At 33.7% G+C, this 27,902-nt stretch overlaps 1 protein-coding gene across 1 annotated transcript in view; it reads left to right on the top strand.

The window, feature by feature from the left end:
* LOC127561297 (olfactory receptor 10J1-like) overlaps positions 1-15,880 on the top strand; it is an 82,153-nt gene extending 66,273 nt beyond the window's left edge. The window contains exon 2 of the mRNA XM_051996580.1: positions 14,943-15,880. Within this exon, the coding sequence (XP_051852540.1) occupies positions 14,943-15,880 (938 nt within the window). The remainder of the gene's footprint in view (positions 1-14,942) is intronic.
* The last annotated feature ends 12,022 nt before the right edge of the window (positions 15,881-27,902 follow it).

The following is a 27,902-nucleotide window of genomic DNA, read 5'->3' on the forward strand; positions in this document are numbered from 1 at the left end:
ACTAGTTCTTTTTGGTTTTGTATAGGTATATTTCTTAGGAACATTTTCCTTTGAGGGGAAGAAGGAAGGAGCCAAGATGGCAGAGAAAAGACAGGAAGTTGCTTGAGCTCTTCGCAGTTTCTCTCAGAAACTACCCTAAATAAAGTCTCTAAATGGATTCTGGAGTGACAGAACCCACAAAAATTTGGCATGAAACAATTTTCCACCTTGAGATATCTTGAAAGGACTTCAGGAAAGGTCTGTCTCACTTGGGAAAAGGGGGAACTTTGCCCAGCCCAACCATATTGTGAGAAATCTAGCTGGATGTTCTTAGCCAAAATACAGACCAGCAGTGGCAGTCTCTCCAGTCTGAATTATATGGCTAATGACTCAGCAGACCACCTCTGAGACCTTCAACCTCCATACAGAAGGCACATTGTTAGCCCCAGAATCCTGGTACAACAGGTGGAACTAGGATAGGCCAACCCATTGCAGTGAGAAAGCAAGCAGAACCTCCAGTCCCAACATAAAAAGCCAATGAAACACTCCTGTTCCCCTGCAGAAGAAGCTTGGGATAGTCTCACTTGTCTCCTAGGAGCAGAACTATTTTTTTTAATGAGCAAAAAAGAGCCCTGACTGTAGAAAGCTACTATGGCTCCAGGGAAGATCAGAACACAAGCCCAGAAGAGGACAGCAGTAGCAAGATGCATATATGTGAAGCCTCAAAGATGGATATAAATTGGTCTCAAGCTCAGAAGATTCTCTTAGAAAAGCTCAAAAAGGGTTCTAAAAATCAAATGAGAGGTAGAACAATTGGAGGAAAAAATGAGAGCTATGCAAAATTATGGATCAAACAATCAACAGCTTGGGGGGAACGACCAACAGCTTGGAAAAGGAAACAGAAAACTTGACTGAGTAAAACAACTCCTTAAAAACTAGAATTGACCAAATGGAAAAGGAGGTTAAAAAAAGCTAACTGAAGAAAATAATTCATTAAAATTAAAATTGGACAAAAAGAAATGACTTAATATGATATCAAGAATCAGTAAAAAATAAAGAAAGAAAGAAGAAAATTTAAAAGTACCTTACTGGAAAAACAACTGACCTGAAAAATAGACTCAAGAAAGATAATTTTAAAATTATTGGACTATCTGAAAGTTATTATCAAAAAAAAAACAAAGGAGTCAGGACAACATCTTTCAAGAAATCATCAAGCGAAACCACCCTGATATTTTAGAAACAGAGGTTAAAATAGAAATTGAAAGAATCCACCTGACATCTCCTGAAAGAGATCCCCAGATGAAAACTCCAAGGAACATTGTAACTAAATTACAGAATTTTTAGGCCAAGAAGAGAATAATGTAAGTGACCAGAAAGAAACAATTCAAATATTGAGGAGCCACAGTTAGTATTACCCAGGACTTACCGGCTTCCACATTAAAGGAGTGGAGGGTCTGGAATATATATTATAAAAGGCAAAGGAACTTGGACTTCAACCAATAATCAACTACCCAGCAATATAAAGCATTATTTTTCAGAAGAAAAGATGGACATTCAATGAAATAGGGGATTTTCAATCATTTCTGTTGAAAAGATCAAAGCTGACATGAAAATTTGATCTTCAAATAGAAGATTCAAGAAAAGCACAAAAAGATAAACAGGAAAGAAAAAAATGTTAAATTGTTTATATCCCTACATGAGAAGATGATGCTTGTAACTCTTGAGAATTGTATCTTTGTTAGGGCAGTTAGAAGATATATACATAGAAAGAGAATAAGGTATAAGTTGACTTTGATGTGATGAAATTAAAAAAAATTAAAGGGCAAAATAAAGTATTATAATGGGAGAAGAAGAAAAGGAAAGCAAAATAGGATAAACTGTATCACATGAAGAGGAACAAAAAACATATTACAGTAGAAACAAAGAAGGGATGAACATTGTTTGAATCTTATTCTCATTAGACTTGGCTCAAAAAAAGAATAACATATCCATTCTGTTGAGTATAGAAATTTATCTAACACTATAGAGAAGTAGAAGAATAAAGGGGAAAGAAAAAGAAAGGGAGTGGATAGGAGAGAGGACAGAAGGAGAGGAGAAGTAGAAGAAGAAAGAGGAAAGAATGGAGGGGGCTGATAGAATGAAGGGAAGATAGAGATGGTAGTCAGAAGAAAAATACTGGTAAGAAAGGGTGAAAGGTGAGAATAGATAAAAGTTAATTTTGATATGGTGATATAAAAAAAATTAAGAGATGGAAAAGGATTATACTGGAAGAAAAAGAAAAGATAAGTAAAATGGGGTAAAATTGGGAAAGAAGGGAGGAAAATAAGCATTATTTGAACCTTAACTCATCTTATTTGGGTCAAAGAAGGAATAGTACACATAGTTCATTGGGTACACACATTTATCTTACCCTATAGGGAAGTAGCAGGAAAAACAGAAAAAGAAAAGGGAAGAGGAAAGGTTGATAGAAGAGAGGTCAGAAAAAGAAGAAGGAATGGGTATGAAAATACAGAGCTGATAGAAGGAAGATTGAGGAAGATGGTGGTCAGAAGAAAAGCACTAGTATGAAGGGAAATAGTGAAAGGAGAAAGAAAAGTATAAAAGGGGGAAAATAATATAGAGACAAATATAGAGTTAGTAATCATAACTGTTAATGTGAATGGGATGGACTCTCCCATAAAAGCAGATAGCAGAGTGGATTAAAAGCCAGAACCTTACAATGTGTTGTTTACAAGAAACACATTTGAAGCAGAGAAACACAGAATAAAGGTAAAAAACTGGAGCTATATATACTGTGCTTCAGCTGAAAAAAACAAACAAACAAACAAACCAGGAGCACATCCCTGCTTATTGCTTCTGTCATTGTTGTTCAATCATTTTAGTTATGTCTAATTCTTTGTGACCCCACTTAGGTTTTTTTAAAAGGTATTGGAGGGGCAGCTAGATGGTGCAGTGGATAGAGCACCAGCCCTGAAGTCAGGAGGACCTAAGTTCAAATCTGGTCTCAGACACTTAACACTTCCTAACTGTGTGACCCTGGGCAAGTCACTGAAGTCCAATTGCCTCAGCCAAAAGAAAAAAAAAAAAGAAAAGATATTGGAGTGGTTTGCCATTTCCTTTTCTAACTCATTTTATAAATGAAGAAACTGAAGGAAGCAGAGTTAATTTGATTAGGGTTACATAGCTATTAAGTATCTGAGGCAGGATTTGAACTTTGGTTTTCTAAACTCCAGACCTGGCAAACTATTTATCGCCCTATCTAGCTGTCCTAAAATTTGTATTTTCCTTATGGCTTGTAAAAGAGGCCATTCTCTGTCTCATTTCTTAACCAGCCTTAATTATTAAGTGGGCATTGCCTCAGTTAAACAGACCTGTTAGAAACTGTAGCTTAAAAAGGCCAAGGTCTCTCACTGCATCCAAGGCTTTTCTATTCATCTTTATCTATATCTGGCCACTGGACCCAGATTATTCTGAAGAAGAAAGTGAGGCAGGTGATCTTGCACAGCCCTTTCTCATTTAAATCCAATTCATTTGCATGTCATATCATCACCTCCCTGATGTCATAGTCTCCTTCAAGAATGAAGAATGAACAACCACCACAATTTTTCTCACATTGAATCTAAATCTTTCTAATTTTCAGTCATTGGTTTTATTTCTATCCTCTGAGACCAAAGTTGAAAAACTTGAATCTCATTTTATGTTAAAATTCTTCAAATATTTAAAGATATCTACCATGTCTCCTACAATAATATTAATATTTACATAATGTGTTAATATTTACAAGCACTTTACATATGTCCTTTCATTTATTTCTCACATCTCTGTGAAGTAGGTTCTATTATTACTCTCATTTTATAGATGAAGAAATTGAGGCTGAGGGAAGTTAAATAATTTTGCCCAGGAACACACAACTAGTTTTGGAAACAGAATTTGAACCCAGATCTTTCTGATATCGATTCCAATGCTCTTACTCATAGCTGCCCAAACCTTCTTTATTGAAAATTAAATACCTCTCATCACTTCAATCAGTCTTAATATGGCAGGGTTTTAAGTTTCCTCATCATCCCTTATTCCTCCTCAAGAAGCATTCATCTGGTTTCCATGCACTTCTTAAAATGCAGTGCCCTAAATTAGACAAATTACTAATACAATGAAAAAAAGTTCTAAATTTAGAGTTTGAAGACCAGGGTTTAAAATCTTATATTGTTACTTACCTATTTTGTGACTTCGACTCAGCTACTTTTTGCTGGGTTCCAATTTCCTCATCTATTTAAAAAAAAAAAATAGCTGCAAAATTCCTGCTAGCTCTGAATCTATTATCCAAAGATCTACATGTGGACTAACAGAGTAGAGTGGAAGTCTCACCTTCTTCCTTTTAGATGCTATGTTTTTTCTGATTTTTATTAAAATCACATATTTTTAGCCACCATATAACATTGCTGATATTATGTTTTTTATAGCCCATCAATCCCTTCCTACTTGCTCCTTTTACAAATTGTTTTAATTCTTAGAATTTGTTCTCCTATATGGGTTACTTCACAACAAACTTTTTAAATATTTTGCTCTATGTAGATGATTTTATTGGGAAAGGTAACTTTTGAAGTGGAAATTCCCTCTGAAAAGCAGATCAGGAATTGATTTATCCTTAACATAGAGACTTAGAATATTTTCTGGGACACTGAGTTTTGACTTGTATGGAAGTATACATCCAGAATTTATCTGTCAGAGAAAGGACTTGGAACCAAATTTTTTATCCAATTCTTTATCCACTCCTCAGATCAGACATGGCGACCCGCTGAATTTAAGCATATTAGTCAACGGAGGAAAAGAAACTAACCAGGATTCCCTCAGTAAAAGTACATTTAAAAAAACTTAACTCCCATACTTTGCCTTCTGATAAAATGATAATCATTATCATCATCATCATCATCATCATTAATGATAATCAAATAGTTAAAAATACTGGCTATTATAATGAATAACTATGAATAAAAAGTAATTGTTCTTTTTTGTACAATATTTTGTAAATAGTCTCTCAAATCCCAGAGAGACTTAGGCTGCCACACAATAATATTAACTGAAATTTCTAATAAAGTATTTCAATGGATGACAATGCCTTGAAATAATTTAATCTATGGGCTTTTTAAAAATTTCTTTCCTCCCACAAATTCAGTTTCATGAAAGACCAAAGGAATTCTAGGGCTGAGAAAATTGTTCAATTTTAGACCTCAATAGGCTTTACCAATTTTTTGGAAGACTATCCCCCTAAAATGATGCTAAATGGGTGCAATTTAACAATTGACATTAAATACAAAATCACAAAAAGTTTCTGCCCCTAAATCAAATAGAGTCTTGGGAGATGGACCTTGCTCTTGGTAAGTAGAAACTTGAAATTACAAAACAGATAATTCCTATGAGGACAACTAAGTAGTCCTCATTTTCTTTGCTAAAAAAGTAAAATTTTTAACCCAAACCTTAGATCTCAAGGTTTGGGTTAAAAATTTTACTTTTTTAGCAAAGAAAATGAGTTAAGCTTGTGAGAACATGCAGACTTTACTTGTAGAAGAGAAAAAAAAAAACAGAGAAGAGTTTTTCCTAAGTTTGTTGATTAGTATTTGGGGTGCTTGCCTTTGCAAGAAAAAAATATAATTAATTGCTTGATTTTACATTAAGAGATAGATAATAAAGTCTGTCTTTTTATGGAGCAAATTATAACAATCAGATAGGATTGCCTTATGAAGCCAAAAGCTGGACACAAAGAGGAATATCACATTGTTGAGCTATGCTTGTCAGCAACTAGCAGTAATTATAGGGCCAACTGATCATTATCTAGTTATCACCATATTTAACCAGAAGATACCCTCATACCTAACAGAAACTACAAAACTGAAAAAGAATATATTCCACCTAGTTGGAAGTAAGTTCAATGGGAACAATTCAATCTCATTATCAGAGTCCTGATAAATTAAAGAAGTGACACTCTACTTCAAATGAATACACAAGTTCTCTAAAAGTATGTTACTCTGTGTGTGCTTCCTGGTGTTATCTACTTTTTCCACTAATTGTGGTTATTATTTATTTTGTGGAGAAAAATTTTGGTTTTGTTAAATATCTTCATTTTGACATGCTTTTGTCCTCTGGTTAACTAATAAAAGGTAAAATATTAAAGGAGATTTATGATTTATGGTATTTTAGTGGGTTGGAACATGAAGGTTTATTGAACTTGAGACAACTCATCTGGGGTGAACTATGTTCTAATAGTAAGGTTCTCCTAAGGGTACATGCAGCTTGTTAACTGAAAGGAAGTTTATATAGTTTGGAACCAAATTTCTTGTATTTGTCATGTACCTTGTTTTCTTTTAATTTTGTGTCCACTTACATGACTAAAATCATTGTGGGATTTGTTTGGATAGTTCTGATATCTCTATTTTGAATCAATTCAGATTAATCTACTGGCTTCCATGGGATATAGTTGTGAAAGAAAAGGATTAGGCTTATAATCTTACAGAAGGCAAAGGAACTTTCTCCATCCATGGAGAAAGACCAATAGTAGAAAGAATTGGAGATGATTTGGAGGCTTTTGCAATTGTAAAAAAGACAATAATTATTTTGCTAATTAGGAAAAATTGGGAAGGACCTCAAGATAATAAAGCTGGTGAGACATAAGGAAGAGAAGAATTTTAGAGGAGGAATTTGAGAAAGAGGAAAATCAAAAAGAAAAGAAAAGAAAAATACTGGAGAAGAAAGAAGAAGAAAGTTCTAAGATTATAGAAATAGAATAGGAATGAATGAATGAATGAATGAATTGTTAAGCACTTATTCTTTGCTAAGGGATGTATGAGATACTCAGGGAGAATTAAACATCTCTGGGATAAGAGCTTGTTCAGGCTTTTTCAGGGATACTTACCACCTGTGGTGCCCACCTGGCATTCAAATGTCACCTGTGGCTCCAAAAAGCCACAGTATGTACAGCAACCACACTCTTATAAAACCATCTCTCCAGAAGTGCTTAATAAGGTTGAATGAAATTAAACAGGTCTCAGATCTGTATTTCAGTTAGAGGTATGTCAACTTAAGCAAGTAAAGACTTTCTTTGGTAAAATGGATGAGTGAGAACTATTTGTTTCAATAGCCATGAAAATGGATGAAACATGTCATGGAGTGCTTAGAGTTTGGTCAAACACAAAAAAATACTAAGGTTAGCCATTACTTCTTGGATTTGAGTTTTGTCCTGCCACTGGACTTTAATGACCCTGGAAAAGAGAGGCTACTGATTTTACACAACTTTTAACACCATGATTACATAGTACATAACATCATGATGTCATTGATCTTCAAAAATAAAGAACAAGCATCTTTGCTAAGTACTAGACTAAATGAAAAGACTTACATACAAAAAACTCAAATGCTTGCCTTTAAGAAACTTGCATTTAAACAAAAAATAAAACATGAAAAAGAATAGAATTCAGATGAGAAGATGATGGCAAGAGTCAATGGTTGTATGGGCTTTTAAAGGTGGTTTATGGCTGTTATGTGTAGTAAATCATGTGAATTTGTTGAAACTCTTAATTTAACAGATAAAGAAACTGAAGGCCAAAGAGATTAAATGAATAGCCAAAAATTACATAGGTACAGGGGCAGAGTTGAGATTCAAGACAAGATCAGTAAATCAATCAACAAGAATCCATTAGACACCTACTGTGCTAGATATCCTGCCAGTCACTAAGGATATAGATACAAGTGAAATAGTTCTTTATGTCAAGGAGTTTATGTGCTATCATAAGGGAGTAAAGTACATTTAGGTATATAAACAATACAAGATATATATTTTAAAAATTAATGAGGGAATAATTAGCAGATTAATGAGGGAAGAATTAGAATTAGATGACCTTCCAGTCATAATTTTAGAGTCATCCTTGACTTCACATTCCTCCTTTCCTCAAATATCTAATTGGTTATCAAATCTTATAAATTCTACTTCTAAAATATCTCCCACATTCATTGTTTTCTCACTATTTGTGTAAACACTATCCTAATTTAGGCTCTTATCCCCTCTAGACTGGACTATTGCAATAGCCTTCTGCTTGATTTGTCTGATTCAACTCCCTTTTCTCTCCTCTCCAAATCTGTTGTCAGCATAGTTACTTTTCTTCACTACTCAGTAAACTCCAGTGATCCCTCATTACCTATAACAGCAAAAATATACTCCTTTTGCAATTTAAGCTCTTCACAAGTTGGCCCTTTCCTTCTTTTCTAGTCTTTTTACACATTATCCTTTTCTTTCTTTCTTTCTTTCTTTTTTTTTTAACATATTCTGTGATCTATACAATCAGAAAACATTTATTAAGTGCTTACAAAGTACAAAGCACTATGCCAAGCCTTAGTGAAATACAAAGAAAGGTAAAAAAAAAAAATGACCCATGCCATCATATAACTTACATTTCAATGAAAGATAAAATGTTCTTGATGTTGCTCTCAGGTACTATTTCATTTCCATCTTCTTGCCTTTGCATAGGATTTTTATGAATGATTGTTTATTTAAAAATTAAATGAATGCAATATTCTTAATGACATTTCTCCTTTTTATCTTTTGCTATCATCATATTTTTAAAAAATATGTAATCATTGTTTTTCCTAAAATTAGACAATCTTTATATAAATACAATTTGATCAAAATAAAAAAATGTTTTGGATAGTTAGAATAATTTTTAAAAATTAATTTTAAGTTCTAATTTTTTTCTTTTCCTCTAATCTTTTTCATATTCATTGAGAAAGGAAGCAGTATGATATCTATTAAACATGTGAAGTCATGCAAAACTTATTTCCATATTGTCCATGTTGCAAAACTATAAAGCAAAGAATAAACTTAAAGGTAAAGCAATATGCTTTTATCTGTACTGAGAGTTCATTAGTTCTCTGTCTGGAAGTAGATAGCATTATTTATCATGAGTCCTTTGTAATGTCATGGATTATTATATATTAAGGATAATTATATATAATAATCATTTTGTGAAGTAGAATGCTTTAGTAGATAGAAAAATAGCTTTGAAGTTGGGAAGATCTTGGTTCAATTCCCACCTTTGACATATTCTTACTATATGATTCCTAGTTAACCTGTCAGCATGTATTCATAAATGCCTCCTCACAATTTTTTTTTAATAATTATACACTGCAAAGCAGTTGCTGTTTTGTATTGCTAGGAGTTTCTTCATTGGAAATATCTACAATTGCATCTATGAATTAAATCACAAACCTTGCCCCATCATGTCCTCCCCAAATAGTTTTTTTGTTCATTTTTAAATAGAAAATGTCATTATTGTTTTTAGCATTATTGGTCAATACCTCTTTCTCTGGCTTACCTTTCTCTGGTTTGGGTATCCAGACCATATTTACATTATAAAAATTTTGAATAAGACTATCTTCTTTATTTTTAAGACCAATTTAAGTAGCAAATTAAAAACTCTTTTTAAAGTATTTTATTTTTCCAAATGCATGTGTAATTTTCAACATTTGCTTTTGTAAGACTTTGTGTTCTAATTTTTTATTCCTTTCTCTTTACCTCTCCCTTCCTCAAGATAGCAAACAATCTGATATGGGTTAAATATGTACAATCCTTTTAAACACATTTTATTTTTGTCATATTGTGCAGTAAAAATCAGATTAAAAAGGAAAAAATGAGAAAGAAAACAAACCCAAAAAAGTGAAAATACCGTGCTTCAGGCCACATTCAGTCTCTGTAGTACTCTGTTTAGATGTAATTGGCCAGGTCTGTTTCTCAGGTCTATTGTAATTGCCTTGAATCACTACATTGTTGAGCAAAGTCAAAAATTAAAAGTTTTTTAAACATTTGATAAGGCTCACTTATAAGTTTCTTCATAAGGTGATTCTTTTTTCCCCCTTTGAATATACAGATATGGTTAGCTCATTTTTCCTTATGATTATATTTGTTTCCTGATTTGTTGCTATTGGTTATTTTACGTGTTTTTGGAGATATTGATTTATTTTGGGGGAGTAAACATCATGGTTTGCTTACTTCTTTATTTTACATGAATTCATTTCCAGTCATTCTACTTGTGCATTTTATTTTTTAAATCCAAGTGTAAGGATTTTTAATCCTCATAAATGAAATCTTATTTGATTTATTCTATTGCCATCCTTTTAACTTAATTTTGTCATCCAATATATGAAACTTATGAGATCTACAAATAATGTATAAATAATTTCTGTTATTGTTGATAAAATCATAAATAGAATGTTGACTTTTTTTCCTTCTAGATCTAAATGAACATGCTAAAGGAAGAGTGGTTCTTAGATCTATAGAAGTTGAAAGTTAGGGCATTTGGAATTACTTTGTCATGTCTCCTATGTTTGTACAGGCATACCTCATTTTATTGTGCTTCACTTTATTATTGTACTTTGCAGATAATGCATTTTTTTTTACTAACTGAAGATTTGTGACAACTCTGCATCAAACAAGTTTTTTAAAACTAGTTTTCCAACAGTATAGGCTTCACATTATATTTCTCTGTCACCTTTTGGTAATTATCACAGTATTTCAAACTTTTAAAATATTATTATGTCTGTTATAATCATTTGGGATCATGAGCTTTGATGTTACTATTGTAATTGTCTTGGAATGCCATGAACCACATTCCTGTAAGATAGCAAAATTAATATTTAAATGCTGTGTGCATTCTGACTATTTCACTGACCCCTATTCTTCCCCCCCTTCTTCTCAGCCCTTGATAGTCCGAGACACAATAGTATTGAAATTAGGTCAATGAATAGCCCCACCATGATCTCTAAGTGTCCAAGTGAAAGAAAGATTCAGTTGATGCCCAGTAAACTTCATTGTTGTTTTATTTTAAGTAATTGGCAGTTATCTTAACCTTTGTCAACCACCAGTCTTAATCAGCAGTCATCAACATCATGGCAAGACTCCGCTGGCAAAAAGATTATAACTAGCTGAATGCTCTGATGATATTTTTAGCAATAAAGTATTTTTTAATTAAGGTATGTATAGTTTAAAGACATACTATTAGTACACACTTAATAGACTATAAGGAAATATAAGCATAACTTTTCAATGCACTGGGACATCAAAAGATTTGTGTCATTCAATTAATTTTGATATTCACTTTATTGCAATGGTCTGATGGTCTGGAACCAAAGCTACAATATTTCTAAGGTATGCTTATATTTATTTTTAGCATAAAATTTCCATAGGGAATGGACCTATGATTTCATTAGTATAACGAATTCTTAGTATAGAAACTCTATCACTTCAGATCAGCATATTGTCTGAAATATATAGTATTGGATAATTGATGAACACAGAAAGATTAAATAATTTACTATGAGTCCTACAACTAGGGCATGTTAGAGGCCGAATTTAAACCTGGTTCTCATAACCACTATGCTATACTTTCTCATTTTCTATGGTGGGTTGATTTCCTAAATCCAAGTCACTTTGATAATCAAAAACTAAATGGAAATCACTTTATTCTTAATGAGCCCTCCAGAGATGAGGAGCTAGACTTTGTATTGCCTAATCCTCTGTGCCCCTGAGTGATAAATACTCTAGGGGAAGTTCCCAGAGCTTTGGGACAGACCAATTCCATCCTTGTCTGGAGGCCAAACAGCCAAAGATGCTTGAAATTCAGATATGAAAAGGCTGCATCTCTCCCTTATGAAACTCCTGGTCTACAAGAACCAATGGCTTGGACCTTTCCTTCATTTGTGGCTGCAAGTCTACAGCCTTCTGTGGCAGCCTGGAGAGCTGGTCTCTCCTTGGATTCAATGTTAAATTTCTTCTAGCAGGACTTCATAGAGACTGGACCTTCTGTCTTGTCTTTCTCTGAATAGGTAATAGCTATTTTAATTCCTCCTAAACTTTCCTGGTTGGGGGCATTCCTTTCTTTTGATGTAGGCCAATAGAAATAAGTTGTCATTGGTAGAAACGAATGAGAATGGTTTCTCATTTTTTGAAAGTTCCACTCATTTCTTAGTCTTAGTTTCTAAAGATGGGTATGCCATATTCATTTTCCCATACCTTTATGCTATGGTAACAGACAATAAATGACAAAAACATATTTAAAGCTGTTAGGCAAATAAATAACAAACTAAGCAGTTCACAAATGGTGGGAAACTATCTTTACAATAAGAGGCACATAGTATGAAGTAAATGATATCAGCATCTTTACGACTCTCCAGTGGCAGATGGCTATTCCCCATCAGTCTGAGGATAATTGTCTTCTGAAGGGAGTTCCAAGTTCAGGAAAACTTTGCTTCTGTTACTCCTACCTGGAAATTCAGAACTCAAGACAAGGGGAGGTAGTATTTTTTATTACATTTTTCCTTCACATGACTAAAATATTCATTAAAATTATGACTAAAAATTCAGGATCTTAAAAAAAGCAAAGTAGACCCAAATATCCCTAATGAGATCACATATCACTGTGACTTTGCTATCCTCTTGAGTCAATGAGTTTTGGGATTGTTAGGGAGAGGTTGCAGATTATACAACTGTTGTGACCTTGGATGAGCCACTTACAATATTTTGGTCTCAGTTTTCCCATTCATAAAATGAGGGGAGTTAGATCACATGACTTTGGCTTGAATTATCTTCTAGCTCTAGATCTATGATTCTGTCACAGTACATTCTGACCCACTCAATTCTAGTTTTCCTAACTCAACTCTTTTCTTTCCTCATCATCTCCTCCATTCCCTTTATCAGGAGGAGGATAATTTCCTTAGTGATAATAGTGCCTTCATAGAATAGAGCTTACAGAAAGAATTCAGATGTATTCTAACTTTCTCCTCCTCTTTACCATAATCATAACAAGCATTTTTATTTGTGTGATTTCATTTGATCCTCACAATAGCCCTGGGAATAGGTGCTATAATTGTCCCTATTCTATACATGAGAAAACTGGGGCAGATAGAAGAGACTCACCTAGTTATTAAGTATCTGAGGCTGGATTCAAATCCAAGTATTCCAGACTCCAAGACAGACATTCTCTATACTCTGCTATCTAGTCTCCATGTAAAATTTCACTTAATGTTTTTTCAATGACTTCTTTGCCTTAGTTGTAAAGATCTTTAGAGACAGAAATTTCCCAACTTGTCACAATTAACCTTTCACATTTCATACTGGTTGTCAACAGAAAGTTCTTCCTTAGGTCTGACCTTCCACAGTAAAGGTCTTTTGGTATTTCTTCATTTTTTTGGTCTATCTTCAGTAGAAAAAAAGATTCTTAGGTCACTATTTTCCATTAAATGTCTTTTTGAGAGATTTGGAGAATGTCATTTATCTATTTTTCAATCCTCCCTTTTCTCCAGTTGAAATAACTCCATTCATTTCTCCAATAATTTGTCCTTTCTTCCTTACTCTTTCACCCTTGACTAATGCTTCTTCTGACAAAGGATCCTTTCATTCACAGATATAACTTGTCAATATCCTCAGCAAAATGTCAAATTAAGACTTGTTTATTTGCTATATTTTAAGCCTTGAAAACAGCTCTTAGTTCTGGAACTCTAAGGTTTACTATGAAACAACCAGATTCTTCTGTAGTTAGTGGACCAAACAATATCACTTGTGTTATAAATGAGAGAATAAATACCCAAATAACTTAAATGTCTTCCCCATGATCAGGTAATAAACACCAGAGCTGGGATATAAACTACTGGGATATAAACCCATAGTTCTTTACTCCACATCTAATTCTCTTTTCTTTTTGTCTTCCTGTCATCCTTATCTGCTTTCATAGTTGAGGTACCTATGATGAGGGAAGAGCCTTCATGGATTCTGCTTCAATGGACTCCTTCCTAAAGCCAGAACTCTGTTGCACTGGGCCAGCTTCCATACTTTATGAATTTTGTTTCCTTTCTAAGGTGGAGCCTTAGAAAGCAAAGGATATGGAAAGAAATGCCTTGTAGAACTCTTTCTTACAGAGCTCTTTATTAATGCTCTGACAACATTAGTTCTTCAGAAAGCTAAGCATTTAATAAGAGGGATGAGAGAGCCATGGCTATATACATTAAATGATATTATTCAAAGAAAACTGAAAATACAAAGAGAACCCACTACAGACTATCTTAGCAAGATAACATAGGAATACAGATTTAAAACTGAAAAGACCTCAGTGCCTATATTTTCAGGTGATAAAACGAGGTCCAGGCACCCAGAGTGATTTGCCCAATACACCACAGGAAGTAAGTATCAAGGGCAGGATTTGAACTTGGATCTTGGTGGAAAATTTGCCATCTGGTGGTCTGAGTGTAGGGAATGAATTCTAGTTCTAGTGTTCCATGGAAGAAATGGATGGAAATTGAGTAGAGAATGATGGGTAATTTTTTGTAATTCACAGCCTAGGCAATTCAGGTTGCTTTTCTAAACTTTGGTTTTCTCAGATGAAAAAGTAGACATTGAACTAGATAATTTGTAATCCCAAATCTAGCTTTAGGATGAAACTTTCTAAGTAATAAAAAAGACAAAGGGAGAAACAAAAACTATTGCCTGAAAAAAGGGGTTTTTTCCAAGGAAAAATCCAAGTTATTGTTGCATCTATGACCATAACAAAGAAAGAGTGAGACTAAGAAAAATTAGACAAACTTGACTATTTTGCTCTCTTATTCTTCCATTTTCTAGATGAAACACCCTGAATTCATTACCCTTTGTTTTTAGAAGCCACTTCCCAATACAATACTACAAGTCCAAAGGAGGCTCACTTAGAGTTTTAATTACTATGTTCATTCCCCTGCCCAATTTTATAAAATTCCACATGAGCATAAATTTCTTCCTGGTTGCACTGAGTCAATCTTTCAACATGTGTTTCTATTTCCCCAAACATATAAGGAGCAGCTTAGGATTGTCACTGTTTCCTTAGTATAAAGTCCTCTGAATAATGAGGCTTCTTTTACTACATGACCAACTGATTAAATCTATATTTCTTATTTTTCAGACCCCATGAAGAGAGAAAACTATTCAGAGGTGAGTGAGTTTATTTTCCAAGGGTTCTCCAACTTTCAAGAACACCAAATTACACTTTTCATGGTATTCCTTGCTCTGTACATCTTAACCCTTGCAGGGAATGCCATTATTGTGACCATCATCAGCATGGATCGTCATCTCCATACTCCAATGTACTTCTTTCTAAGTATGCTGTCCATTTCTGAAACTTTCTACACATTGGTAATTGTCCCACAAATGCTGGCCAGTCTCACTGGTCTGAATCAGCCCATCTCTTTAGCAGGTTGTGCTACTCAGATGTTTTTCTTTATCACTTTAGCTATCAATAACTGCTTCCTGCTCACAGCCATGGGATATGATCGTTATGTGGCCATTTGCAACCCCTTGAGGTACACAGTAATCATGGACAAGAAGATGTGTGCCAAGTTAATCTGTGGTTCATGTGCCATTGGTTTGACTATTGCAACAGTTCAGATTGCATCTGTGTTCAGGCTGCCCTTCTGTGATGCAAGAGTACCCCATTATTTCTGTGATATTCTCCCAATAATGATGCTTTCCTGTGTTGACACCTCTATTCATGATATTATCAATTTTATCATTAGCTCACTAGTAATTGTGGTTCCCATGGGTTTGGTCTTCATCTCGTATGTCCTTATCATCTCCACCATACTAAAAATTGCATCTGCTGAGGGAAGGCAGAAGGCCTTTGCAACATGTGCTTCTCATATCACTGTGGTTATTATTCATTATGGATGTGCTTCTATTGCCTACCTTAAGCCCAAGTCAGAAAATACCAGAGACCAGGATCAACTGATTTCAGTGACTTATACTGTTTTCACTCCACTGTTGAACCCTGTTGTATATACTCTGAGGAATAAGGAAGTCAAAGATGCTCTGCGCCGGGCTGTGGGAAGAAAATCCCTATGCTAAGATCTTTGTGAGTTTGGCACAAGATAGTCTTACTTGACACAAATTAGAGAATATCTTTTCTTACTGGCTCACTGCCCTAGAACACAACAATCTCAACAATGGGGCAAGGCCAATAATGGCAAGACCAATTAAAGAACCAAAACCTACTTGAGAATGAGTAGCAGAAAGTATAACAGACTTGGAGGCAGAGAACCTGAGTTTGAATCTGGGATCAAATAATTATTTGTTCTATGATTATGGACATTTAGCATCTAAACATTAATTTTCTAATAGATAAAATGGAATAATAATGCTTATATTTTATACCTTACAGGGCTGTTGTGATGAAAATGCTTTGTAACCTCTAAAGTGATATAATAGAGTTCATCTTATTAATAATAATAACATTTACTTGAATTATATATTATTTTCCTAGGGAGAATAAGGATTTTTTATGAGCTTGTTATTAAAGAGTCAACACACTCCTGAATCTTTGATTTGGTATTTTGTGTCCTGTGGTACTTGGTGCTCATGTCTTATGACTGTTCAAGGTTTATTTAGCTACTTATTACAAACTGTGAGATTGAGAGCATTCTTATTCAATGGATTGATTATTTTAAACTTAATGCAAACTATAAGATGAGTAGTCAGAATATCGATGCCCAGACAAGTAAGATTTGGAGATGGGAAGACCTTAATTCAAAACAAATGAGATATACAGCTTCATGGTGATGAACAAGACATAATCTGGAAAGCCTAATATTGGAGTTGACGATTATGAGAGAGATGTTAAGTTAGAAATTATTAGACTAGAATTTCCTTGAAGAAAAGAATGATGTCCAAAATTTAATTTTAAATTTACTTTAAATCTGATCCCTCCTTGACAGCTTGCATACTGATTTGTGAACATAACAACAACAACAATAATAAAACACGCAATAAGTAAATGTTTGAACTGAGAAAAGAAAACTAACTTCTCATGATGACCCTTATATTATATACATATACACACACACATACAAGCATACAAATACATATACATATATATATATATACACACATACACATGCACAGACATGTGTGAGGCTGTATATTTATGTGCATAATCATGTACTTATAAATACATGTATAAATTCATACATATAACACACATGTGTCTGTTATATACACATATCCCACCAGTCTGAAAGAGAAAAGATTTAGGATAAGTTAGGTTGTAAAACTAGAAAAAATATTTTTTCATCTTTAAAAATGCATGTTTTTAAACTGGAGGCAACCAACGTATGGCAGGGTGGAGAAGGGGAGAAGACAGACAGAGACAGGGATAGAGATACAGAGACATAGAGATAGAGAGACAGGGACAGACAGAGACACAGGGAGAGACAGAGATGCAGAGACAGACTCAGAGACAGACACAAAGAGAGATGGAGAGACACAGAGACAAAGATAGAGACAAAAAAGAAATAGAGGGAAAGAGAAAGGAAAAGGCAGAAACAGAAGAGAGGAAGAATAGAGCGGGAAAGAGGAACAAGGAATGGGAATGAGGGATAGTAGGAGAGAGACAGAGAAGTAAAAAGACCATATTCTTCAGTGCTTATTCTTGCATTGAATGGGAAACTTACTGCAAGAGTTAAACCAGCTTCTGCATAAAAAGTCCAGTTCCAGTTCTTCTGGAATATACTGGTTGTTTTAACTTGAAGAATCCCTATCTTTCTTGAAGCCTCATGATTAAGTTTCACGCCCACTAGTATGACCATAAGTCAGAGTAGGTGGGACTCTACATTGGTAAAGGAAGTTTCTGATCCAGAGTTCTCTAAACCAAAGAAATTTTGGGTCTCATTCAAAACAGCAGCAGCAACAATCATATAATAACAACCAGAAAAAGAACAAGGACCAGAAACAATGAATAGACTGTTGGTTTTGATCATTCGGGGAAGAAGGGGCAATAATGAGAAGCCCTCACAGAAGTTGTGCTAACTTTTTATAATGTCAAGGAAACTTAGTGGATGCTCATTAGTTGGAGAGTAGATGAATAAGTTATGGCATATGAATGTTGTGGAATATTATTATTCTATAAGAAACGATCAGGAGGATGATTTCAGAAAAGCCTGGACAGACTTACTTGAAGTGATTCTAAGTGAAATGAGTAGAACCAAGAGAATATTAGACACAACAAAATTCATGTGAAGATCAATTCTAATTGATGTGACACTTTTCAACAATAAGGTGATTCAGGCCAATTCCAATAGACTTGTGATGGAGAAAGTCATTTGCCTCCAGAAAGAGGACTATGAAAGAACTGAGTGTGTATCCCAACATAGTATTTTCACTTTTTCGTTATTGTTTTCTTGCTTTTTGTTTTCTTACTCATTTTTTTTTTCTTTTTGATCTACTTTTTCTTCTGCAGCATGATAAATAAGAACTATACATGGGAAAGGATGGGGAGAAAGGAGGGAGAAAAATTGGAGCACAAATTTTGCAGGGGTGCATGTTGAAAAATGTCTATGCATATTTTGAAATTAAAAAGCTAAAAAAAGTTGTGCCAAAAGGAACTAGGCACACATATGAATGTAGAAATTCTCAGAGAGGCACCTAGGTTTACTTAAAGGTAGTCTTCAAAGGTAAGGAGGTGCTCAGGTCACAGAGAAGTTTATTTCCTTCATCATATATGTCTTTGTTGCTAGAGAGTTGTCCTCTTTCCTATCCTATAAGTTCTTATAGTTCTTATAGTTCAAGGTCCATCCTGTCCCTTCCTCTGTCTTCCCTAGCTCCATTATACACAGTCATAACAGAGATCTCAGTTCTACCTCAGTCTACAATCCTTTGAACTCAAGAACAATCCCAGGTGTGAAATCCCTAGAGAAGGCCCATTTAAGAAGAGACTTAAAGGACAGAAACTTCTCTTGGAAAAGAAGGATTTTACATCCGATGGGAAGCCTGAACTAAGAGGGGAGACTGAAAAGGAGAAGGCAGAGAAAGTTAAATGGGAAATATGTGAAGCTGAGCTGGACATAGGGGAACTTCTCTGAGTCTAAAGCATCTGGATAAACCAGGATGTGACATGTTTGTGGTTCAGTTATAGAATTTGTCCTTATCATAGTATAATAAATTTGCCAGCTATGGAATTAGAAAAGCTTAAATTTGATTTCTGGATGTTTTCTGTAGACTTTTCCCATGGGTCTCAGTTTCAACAAATGCAAAGTGATATAGTTAAAATCAGGTGGCACGATGGATGGAGTATCAAGCTTGAGGACAGGAAGACCTGTATTTAAATTCAGCCCCAGACACTTATAAGCTATGTGACTTTAGGTAACTTAAAACTGCTGTTTGACTAAAACCTCAGTTTAACTATAAAAGGGAAAGTGATAATCATGATATCTACTGATCTGCATGAGTATATTCCCATTGTTTAAAAATTTTCAAGATAATCATCTACACATATAATTATGGTGTCATTGATAGTAACAAAAAAAAAAGAATTAGGAAAAGAGAATAAACAGGCTTTTTTATGAAGAGACATATCTTTGTAAACAGACATACTTTTTGCCTGGGCAAAAGTCTGTATGCTAAACAGAGCAAAGTAAAAGGAAAAGAGCCTATATGTACAAAACATTTATTTATAACAGCACTTTTGAAATGGCAAAGAAATAGAAATTGAGGGAATACTCATCAATTGGGGAATAGTTTACAAAGTTATGTTATGATTGTAATAGAATACTATTGTGACATTAAAAACGACTAGCAGGATGCTTTCAGAAAAATGTGGGAAGACTTATGTGAACTATTGAAAAATGAAATGAACAGAACCAGGAGAACAGTACACATTAAGAACAAAATTGTATAATGATTGGCTGTTTATGATTTAGCTATTCTCAGCAATACAATGATGCAAGACAATATTGAAGGACTTATGATAAAAAGTGCTATCAACCTCCAGAGAAATTGTGAATAGTGCAGATCAAAGCATACTTTTTAAAATTCACTTTCTTTATCTTTTTTTCTTTTACAACATAGGCTAATATGAAAATATGTTTTGCATGAGCGCACATATGTAACCCATTTCAAATTGCTAACTGTCAAGAGAGGGACAGTAGGAATGAAGGGGAAAATTTTAAATTTTAAATTTTAAAATGAATGCAAATTATTTACATGTAATTGAGAAAAAACAAAATGAGAGAAAAAACCAATAAAGATTTATTAAATGACTACTATGCATCAGGATCTTGGTAAGGCTAGAAAGGATTTTGGTTTTGAAGTTAAGGATGTGGGTTCAAGTAATGATTCTGACATTTACTATCTAGGTGACCTTAAGCAAATAATTTCATTTTTTAGGGCCCATTTCATTATCTATAAAATGAGAGTATTGAATGACTTTCACATTTTTCTAAGTTCTAAATCTATAATATCGTGATCATATGACTGAGATTTGTTGCTAGATGCACAGATTTCCTGCATTGTGCTTTGGGAATAAAATGGTAATGAAGTAAAATTCATTGAAATTTCCACCCCATGCCACAAACTCTATGCCCCTTCTCCTCCAATACAAAACCTTTGCCATCTTCAGAATCCCTTATGGTAATAGAGTTCAAGAACAACCTCATTGGGGTCCAAACTCATTGGGGGAGGGGAATCCCAAGTAAACCATCATCATTCTGAAGGTTCTTTATTGATGCTTTAACTGGGTTGGACAGTTCAGAGAGTCCCGGCATTGGAGCCAAGCCTTCCAGCTGTGGTCCTGAGAAGATCTGAGGCTTTTGTATGAAGAGGAGTATGCATGAGCAAATGGTCCTTTTTGGCCTTCCTTATGTCTATGATTTCTCCATATCATGAAAAAAGCTACTCGGTTAACTAGCAGGCTGGGGAAAGTGTAAGATTATTTTAGGGATATTGGATCCTATATACTCAGAGTAGCTTTCTTTTCTTGTATTATGAGGTAGTCTGAAAAATCTTTTCTTGTGACTGACTTGTGTCAATGAGAAATTGAGGAATCTTACTGTTATTAGATTGATTAGACTTCTGAATTGTTCTAACCAATGAATTCAATTCTATGAGAACTTTTTGAGTATTGATGCAAAGCAAACTATAACACATGATCATTGCCTTCAGTGAATTTGTTCTCCATTGGCTGCCTCTACTTCCTTTCTAATTATTATTATTATATTTATATGATATTATATTATATTTCTAATTACACTTTCTAATTATGTAACTCTTGGCTACCTGCCTTCCATTCTCTCTCTTTTTAAAAAAATTTTAATAACTTTTTATTGATAGAATGCATGCCAGGGTAATTTTTTACAGCATTATCCCTTGCATTCGCTTCTGTTCCGATTTTTCCCCTCTCTCCCTCCACCCCTTCCCGCAGATGGCAAGAGTCCTTTACATGTTGAATGGGTTGCAGTATATCCTAGATACAATATATGTGTGCAGAACCGAACAGTTTTCTTGTTGCACAGGGAGAATTGAATTCAGAAGGTATACATAAGCCGGGAAGAAAAACAAAAATGCAAGCAGTTTATATTGATTTCCCAGTGTTCTTTCTCTGGTTGTAGCTGCTTCTGTCCATCTTTGATCAATTAAGGCTCTCTTTATCGAAGAAATCCACTTCCATCAGAATACATCTTCAAACAGTATCGTTGTTGAGGTATATAATGAGCTCCTGGTTCTGCTCATTTCACTCAGCATCAGTTCATGTAAGTCTTGCCAGTCCTCTCTGTATTCATCCTGCTGGTCATTCCTTACAGAACAATAATATTCCATAACATTCATATACCACAATTTACTCAACCATTCTCCCATTGATGGACATCCTTTCATTTTCCAGCTTCTAGCCACTACAAACAGGGCTGCCACAAACATTTTGGCACATACAGTTCCCTTTCCTTTCTTTAGTATCTCTTTGGGGTATAAGCCCAGTAGAAACACTGCTGGATCAAAGGGTATGCACAGTTTGATAACTTTTTGAGCATAGTTCCAAATTGCTCTCCAGAATGGCTGGATGTGTTCACAATTCCACCAACAATGTATCAGTGTCCCTGTTTTCCCACATCCCCTCCAACATTCCCCATTATCTTTCCCTGTCATTCTAGCCAATCTGACAGGTGTGTAGTGGTATCTCAGAGTTGTCTTAATTTTCATTTCTCTGATTAATAATGATTTGGAGCATATTTTCATATGTCTATAAATAGTTTCAATTTCTTCGTCTGAGAATTGTCTGTTCATATCCTTTGACCATTTATCAATTGGAGAATGGTTTGATTTCTTATAGATTAGAGTCAATTCTCTATATATTTTGGAAATGAGGCCTTTATCAGAACCTTTGATTGTAAAAATGTTTTCCCAGTTTATTGTTTCCCTTCTAATCTTGTTTGCATTTGTTTTGTTTGTACAAAAACTTTTCAATTTGATATAATCAAAATTTTCTATGTTGTGGTCAATAGTGATCTCTAGTTCTTCTTTGGTCATAAATTCCTCCCTCTTCCACAGGTCTGAGAGGTAAACTATCCTATGCTCTTCCAATTTATCTGCCTTCCATTTTCATCACCTTAATAACTGGTGTCTCAAGCATCTCCTCATCCTTCATCCTACTTTACTCTCACTGCAACATTTGACATTGACCATCCTGTTTACTTTTTCCTTCCTTGTCTTTAGTGATATTATATTCCCTTTGTTTCCACATTTCTATGATTATTCCTTCTTTATCACTCCATTATTTTCCCCCTAGATGTAAGCATTCTTTTTTTTCTTATTAAAGCTTTTTATTTTTATTTATTTTTAAATTTTTTTCTCACTTCTACAAAGAGAAGCTCATTTCTTTCTTTCTTTTTTTTTTATTATAGCTTTTTATTGACAAAACATATGCATGGGTAATTTTTCAACATTGACTCTTGCAAAAACTTCTGTCTCAACTTTTCCTCTCCTTCCCTCCATCCTTTCCCCTAGAAGACAGGTAGTCCCATACATGTTAAATATGTTAAAGTATATGTTAAATACAATATATGTATACATATTTATATAATTGTCTTGCTACACAAGAAAAATCAGATTTAGAAAGAAGGTTAAAAAAAAGAAGTGACGTAAGGAGGAATAGCTTGTGCAAATGCATGGAGATGGGAAATAGAATCATATGGGAGGAACAGTAGAAAGGCTAGTGGTCTGATTAGGATACTTTGCATTTATATCAAAGGAATTGATTCTGCATACCTTTATTTCTTGGTTTTGCATATCTTCATTGTTCTCTTAACTTTCTATCTACCTCTCCCTGCAAGTCCTTGTATCACCTACACAGGTGCTTGAATGCTTTGCCATTTTTTTTTCCAGTTTATTTTATAGATCATGAACTGAGGCAAACAGGGTTAAAAAATAACTTGCTCAGGATCACACAATTAAATAATATCTGAGGCTAGATTTGAACTCAGGAAGATGAGATGAGTCCTCCTTGTTTCAGGCCCAGTGCTACCCTATTAAAAAGTTTAATCAAAAAAGTTTACTCAATTTCAGGATGATGCTTCTGTGCATGAGATTTTATGCTTGCATGTCCGATGTTTCCTTCTCTACAGCTGTAAATAATGAGGAATAATGCTTCAGATTAGCTGCCAAAGTATAGTAATGGGTCCATTTTCCAACAATACTTGTGCTGTGCCCTCGATGAAGCCCTACTCTATGAATAGTCTGTAATATTTTTTTGGTTTTCCCATATCAAAACCCCAAGGCCCATTTTAAGTAAAGACACGTTTTGAAATTGTTAAGTAGGGACTTGGTGAGGCTTGGAAACTTGCCTGGACAGCCTGAATCAGAAAGGTGAAAGTATATCCTGATTAGCACATTCTCCCCACAGGGGAGTTTTAATTTCCTTTTCTTAGTTAAACCATGATGTGATTTGGCTCTGCTTTTGACAATTGTATTGATTTGAAGGTTTGTCCTTCACAGTTAATAGCTCCAAAAAGTTGGGCCTAGTATTAAGTGAGCTTCTGATATTCATACCTTCTAAATTGTTTTGTGACTGTCCCTTTCTGATACATAGTAAGTTTTAAACTTTCCATAGTTTGTCTTTATAGAATATATTAAGTGGATTTGGCCTGAAAAGATCTTAAAACTTCATGGCTACTCTCTTATTGTGAGCTGTTTCTGTTTGTTATTGATTGGAGACTTCATAATCATCTAAGTTTAACCATGGCTCTGGTTTCTGTTAGTATTGCCTGAAAACCACTGACTATGTTGCTTAGATAAGACTCCCTTGTGTGTTAGTTTTATCTAGTTATCTTGAAACTTCCTGATACCCTGAGCTGACTATATCTGTGTGTCTTTCTATATCATGTCTATAGCCAATTATGTCTGCTTATTTCTCTTGTACCTTCCCTTTTTTTGTGTTCCAGATATCACTATCTCTATTTTTTCTGAAAGTCTTATATCTTTTCCGTTGAGTCATATAATATCATGAAAGGAGGGGTACTCTGAAGTTTTACCACATTTCTTAAGAAAGATAGAACTTATCTGTGAGCCCTTTATAGTTTGCCTGTCAGTTTTAGAAAGTCAGTTTTTATACAGTTTTATATATTATATAAAATAATCCTTTACCTAAATATGTGTACTTTATTTTTTAAATAGTAAAAATGATTAAATATTTATATTCCCTCCCACATCCATTATATACTGAAAAGAAAAGAGAAAAAAATCATAACATATATAGTAAATAGAAGCAAATTCTGTCACTTATAGTTTCACTGTCAGAAGATATCTTTCTTCATCATTGGTCCTATGTTTTGTCATTGCATTGATCAGAGTCTTAAAGTATTTCAAAGTTGTTTTTCTTTAAAATATTGTTACATAAATGTTTTTGTTTCTGTCTTTATTCATGGAAGTCTTTCCAGTTTCCTCTGAAACTGTCTATTTTATCATTTCTTTTGATGGTAATATTCCATTATTAAATTACTTACTCATGCTCCAATAGGTGGGCACTCTCTTGGTTTTCAGTTTGAGATTATTATGAAATTACTATAAATATTATGTACATAGGGCTATTTTCCTTTATCTTTGAAAATTTTAGGGGGTGTATTCTCAGTAGTAGTATAGCTAGGTAAAAGGTCATGTACAGTTTTTTGAACATAGTTTTAATTTGCTCAAAGTACAAGTTACTTCAAGGCTCCGCTAACAGTGTATTTATGAGCCTGTCTTCACACAGGCCTTCCAGTGTTTGTCATTTTCCTAGGATGATCAGCCTTGATGAAGGGGAATCAGTTTAAAAAGAAAACAGAATTTCTCAGTTTGAGATCTTTCCTTTCCTATGCTCTGGCCATTTTAGGAGACAGGAAGAAGATCATGCACTTGAGACTGAAAAAAATATTTTATCTTACTCCTGGTATTTTGGGGAATAAGGGAAAAGCCTAAATTTATGACTCCACTGAAAGACTGAAATGCAGTACTTGAATTCATTTTCATGTAGTAAGAACCATGGCCTAAGCAGTCAGGTATGAACTTTTGAATATGAATGTTCAAATTAAAATGGAAACAAAACTGACTTAATCCCAAATTTCATAGTAAAGTTTTTTATGGATTTATTATAGATTGATAAATTAAAAGTTAATAATTTTGGATATATTTAACAAATCCTATTATTTTACTTTACTATGAAAATAATTGACACAATAATTTTCTAATATCCTGTTCTGACTTGTATCTCCTATGCAATGTAAATACATTTTGCATGGATCAACATTTTATTGCTTTGTTTTCTTTCAAATTGCTAATTGTATTTGAGGTGATTTATTAACAGAAAATTTTTAAACTAAACTATTCCTCCTGCCTTTTAATTTTTCCTCTCAACTGAAAGAGGTTATATTTTCTGAGGAAAATCAATGCTTCATTTTTTAAAAGAAATCTGTCAATTGCGCATAAGCAAGCATTAGTATAAATAAATGACTTTGTTGAATTAAATTATTTAGCAAATTGAAGCAAATGATATACAGATCTAGTTGTAATTATCTAGTACGAATGAGAAGGGGGAAAAAGAAATTATTAATAGACCAATACACAGAAATTATACTAAATTGTAAGAGAGAATGAGTGGAAAAAAGCAAAATAAAACTAATGATGTAATTGAAACACATAAAACATGAATTGGAAACTGAAATGTTTAAGCTTAACAAAAAAATAGTATATAAAAAGGAAGGTGAAGTATTGTGGATATATAACAAGAAATGTAGTAACTTAGAACAGAATCAATCTGAGTTACCAAACATTTGCAAGTTATTGGAATTAAAAACTGAAAATCAGAAGGAAGAAAGGCACACAAAAGCACTTAAATAATCATCTCTGGAAATAGGCCTAATAGTGAGTTAAAGGGAATAGGTTAGAAACTGGAACAAGAAACAGACAATTCTTATCCAGGGAATTGGGAAGATTTGTAATAATCTTTCATACTTAATTTTACAGATACATATTTCCTAGGGTAGATTTAGAAAAAGAATTTGAAATATGAAGTAAGCTTAGAATTGATTATATCAAGTTCAGATTGCCACTGGCTTTGATGGATTAGATTTAGCTAATTAGTATAATATACATAGTCTGAATTGTGAATAATAATCTATGGAAAATGGTGCCATGCTTTTACAAATGCAACACTAATATTGAGAAATATTCTATTTTTTAAATATATCTTGCATTGAATCCCAAATTGAGAGAGTCTGAACCAGCTTTCTTCACCACTAATAGTTAATCAGTTCCATGGAAGTAGCATGGAATGTCAAAATTGGGAACCATTCATGTTTTTTAGAGATGCATTTAACTAATACTATCAGCTTGGTGACAATACATTCAATTTCATGGTTTCTAAAATTTCAATACTATATGGTTGCTTTATGTTGATTAGTAATTCAATAGTCACTAAGTATTCATTCAGAAATTACTATGTGCTAGGAAGTATGCTGGTCATTGGGAATACAAGGTCAAAAGTTACATAGTTCCTGAACTTAAAGAGCTTATATTATGATGAGAAAGATATCATCGATACATTAAAAATACAAAATAAATACAAAGTGATTGTTATAGGAAAGTCAGAAAGACTAAAAAAAGGCTTCCTGAAGAAGTTGTCAATTGAGCTGAATCTCTGGTTTTATTTGGGACTTAAAGAGGGAAAACATTCAAGACATGGAAAAGCAGCCTGTGAAGAGTCAGGGAGAAAAGTTAACGTAGATTGTCATGTGTACAGAACTGCAAAGAAATCATTTATAAATTCCGTTTATAAATTCATCATTTTGGAAAGAATTTTATAGTGGGGAGATATGATACACTCCTCTTGATTAATTATTCTCTAAATATCTATAGTGTGGTATGTGAAGTGGTAATTCTGTTTTATTAAGCATTCAAAAGACAATGTATATTGTAGAGAGGTACCAAGATATTAGCTGTAAAACATAATAAATGTAAGGAAAAAAAGAAAATTCTTAAAGTACATTTTAAAGTATGGCAAAGAGTAGCGTCATTAATTGATCATGATCCCAAACTTCTGACTTTAATTTCTCATTGTCCAACAGCAGGAAGAGCTCATGCCACTTTATAACTAACACACTAGAAAAAGCAGCTCAGGTGGCTGAAACATCCTTAATTTTAAATCTGAAAATCAATTGAAATCTAAAAAACCTTCATAAACATTTTAATCAGCATCAGTAGTTCTCTCAGTGTACTAATTTGAAATTTGGATATGGATTTTAAAGTTCTATATTAACTATGAATAGAGGGTATACAGATTTTTAAATCAGTTTGGAACAACTGGATAGGTGCTTGTTATGAAAAATGACTAAAGATATCTGAAACTTATTTCCCACATTCCACAAGATGATGAAATGGTACTTTATAGCAGTTTCATGAAGAACTTCTTTGATACTAAATTTATTCACCTCTTCTAACAAGCTTTTTCTTGAGCAGTAATGAGTAGACAGTGCCAACTTTAAAACCACAAAAATTATGCTTTGAATACAATATAGTTCACAAGTACTGGAAATGTATATATATATATATACATATATATATATATATTGCAATATTG

This window comes from Antechinus flavipes, chromosome 4 (assembly GCF_016432865.1).
Source record: "Antechinus flavipes isolate AdamAnt ecotype Samford, QLD, Australia chromosome 4, AdamAnt_v2, whole genome shotgun sequence".
NCBI classification, from domain to species: domain Eukaryota; kingdom Metazoa; phylum Chordata; class Mammalia; order Dasyuromorphia; family Dasyuridae; genus Antechinus; species Antechinus flavipes.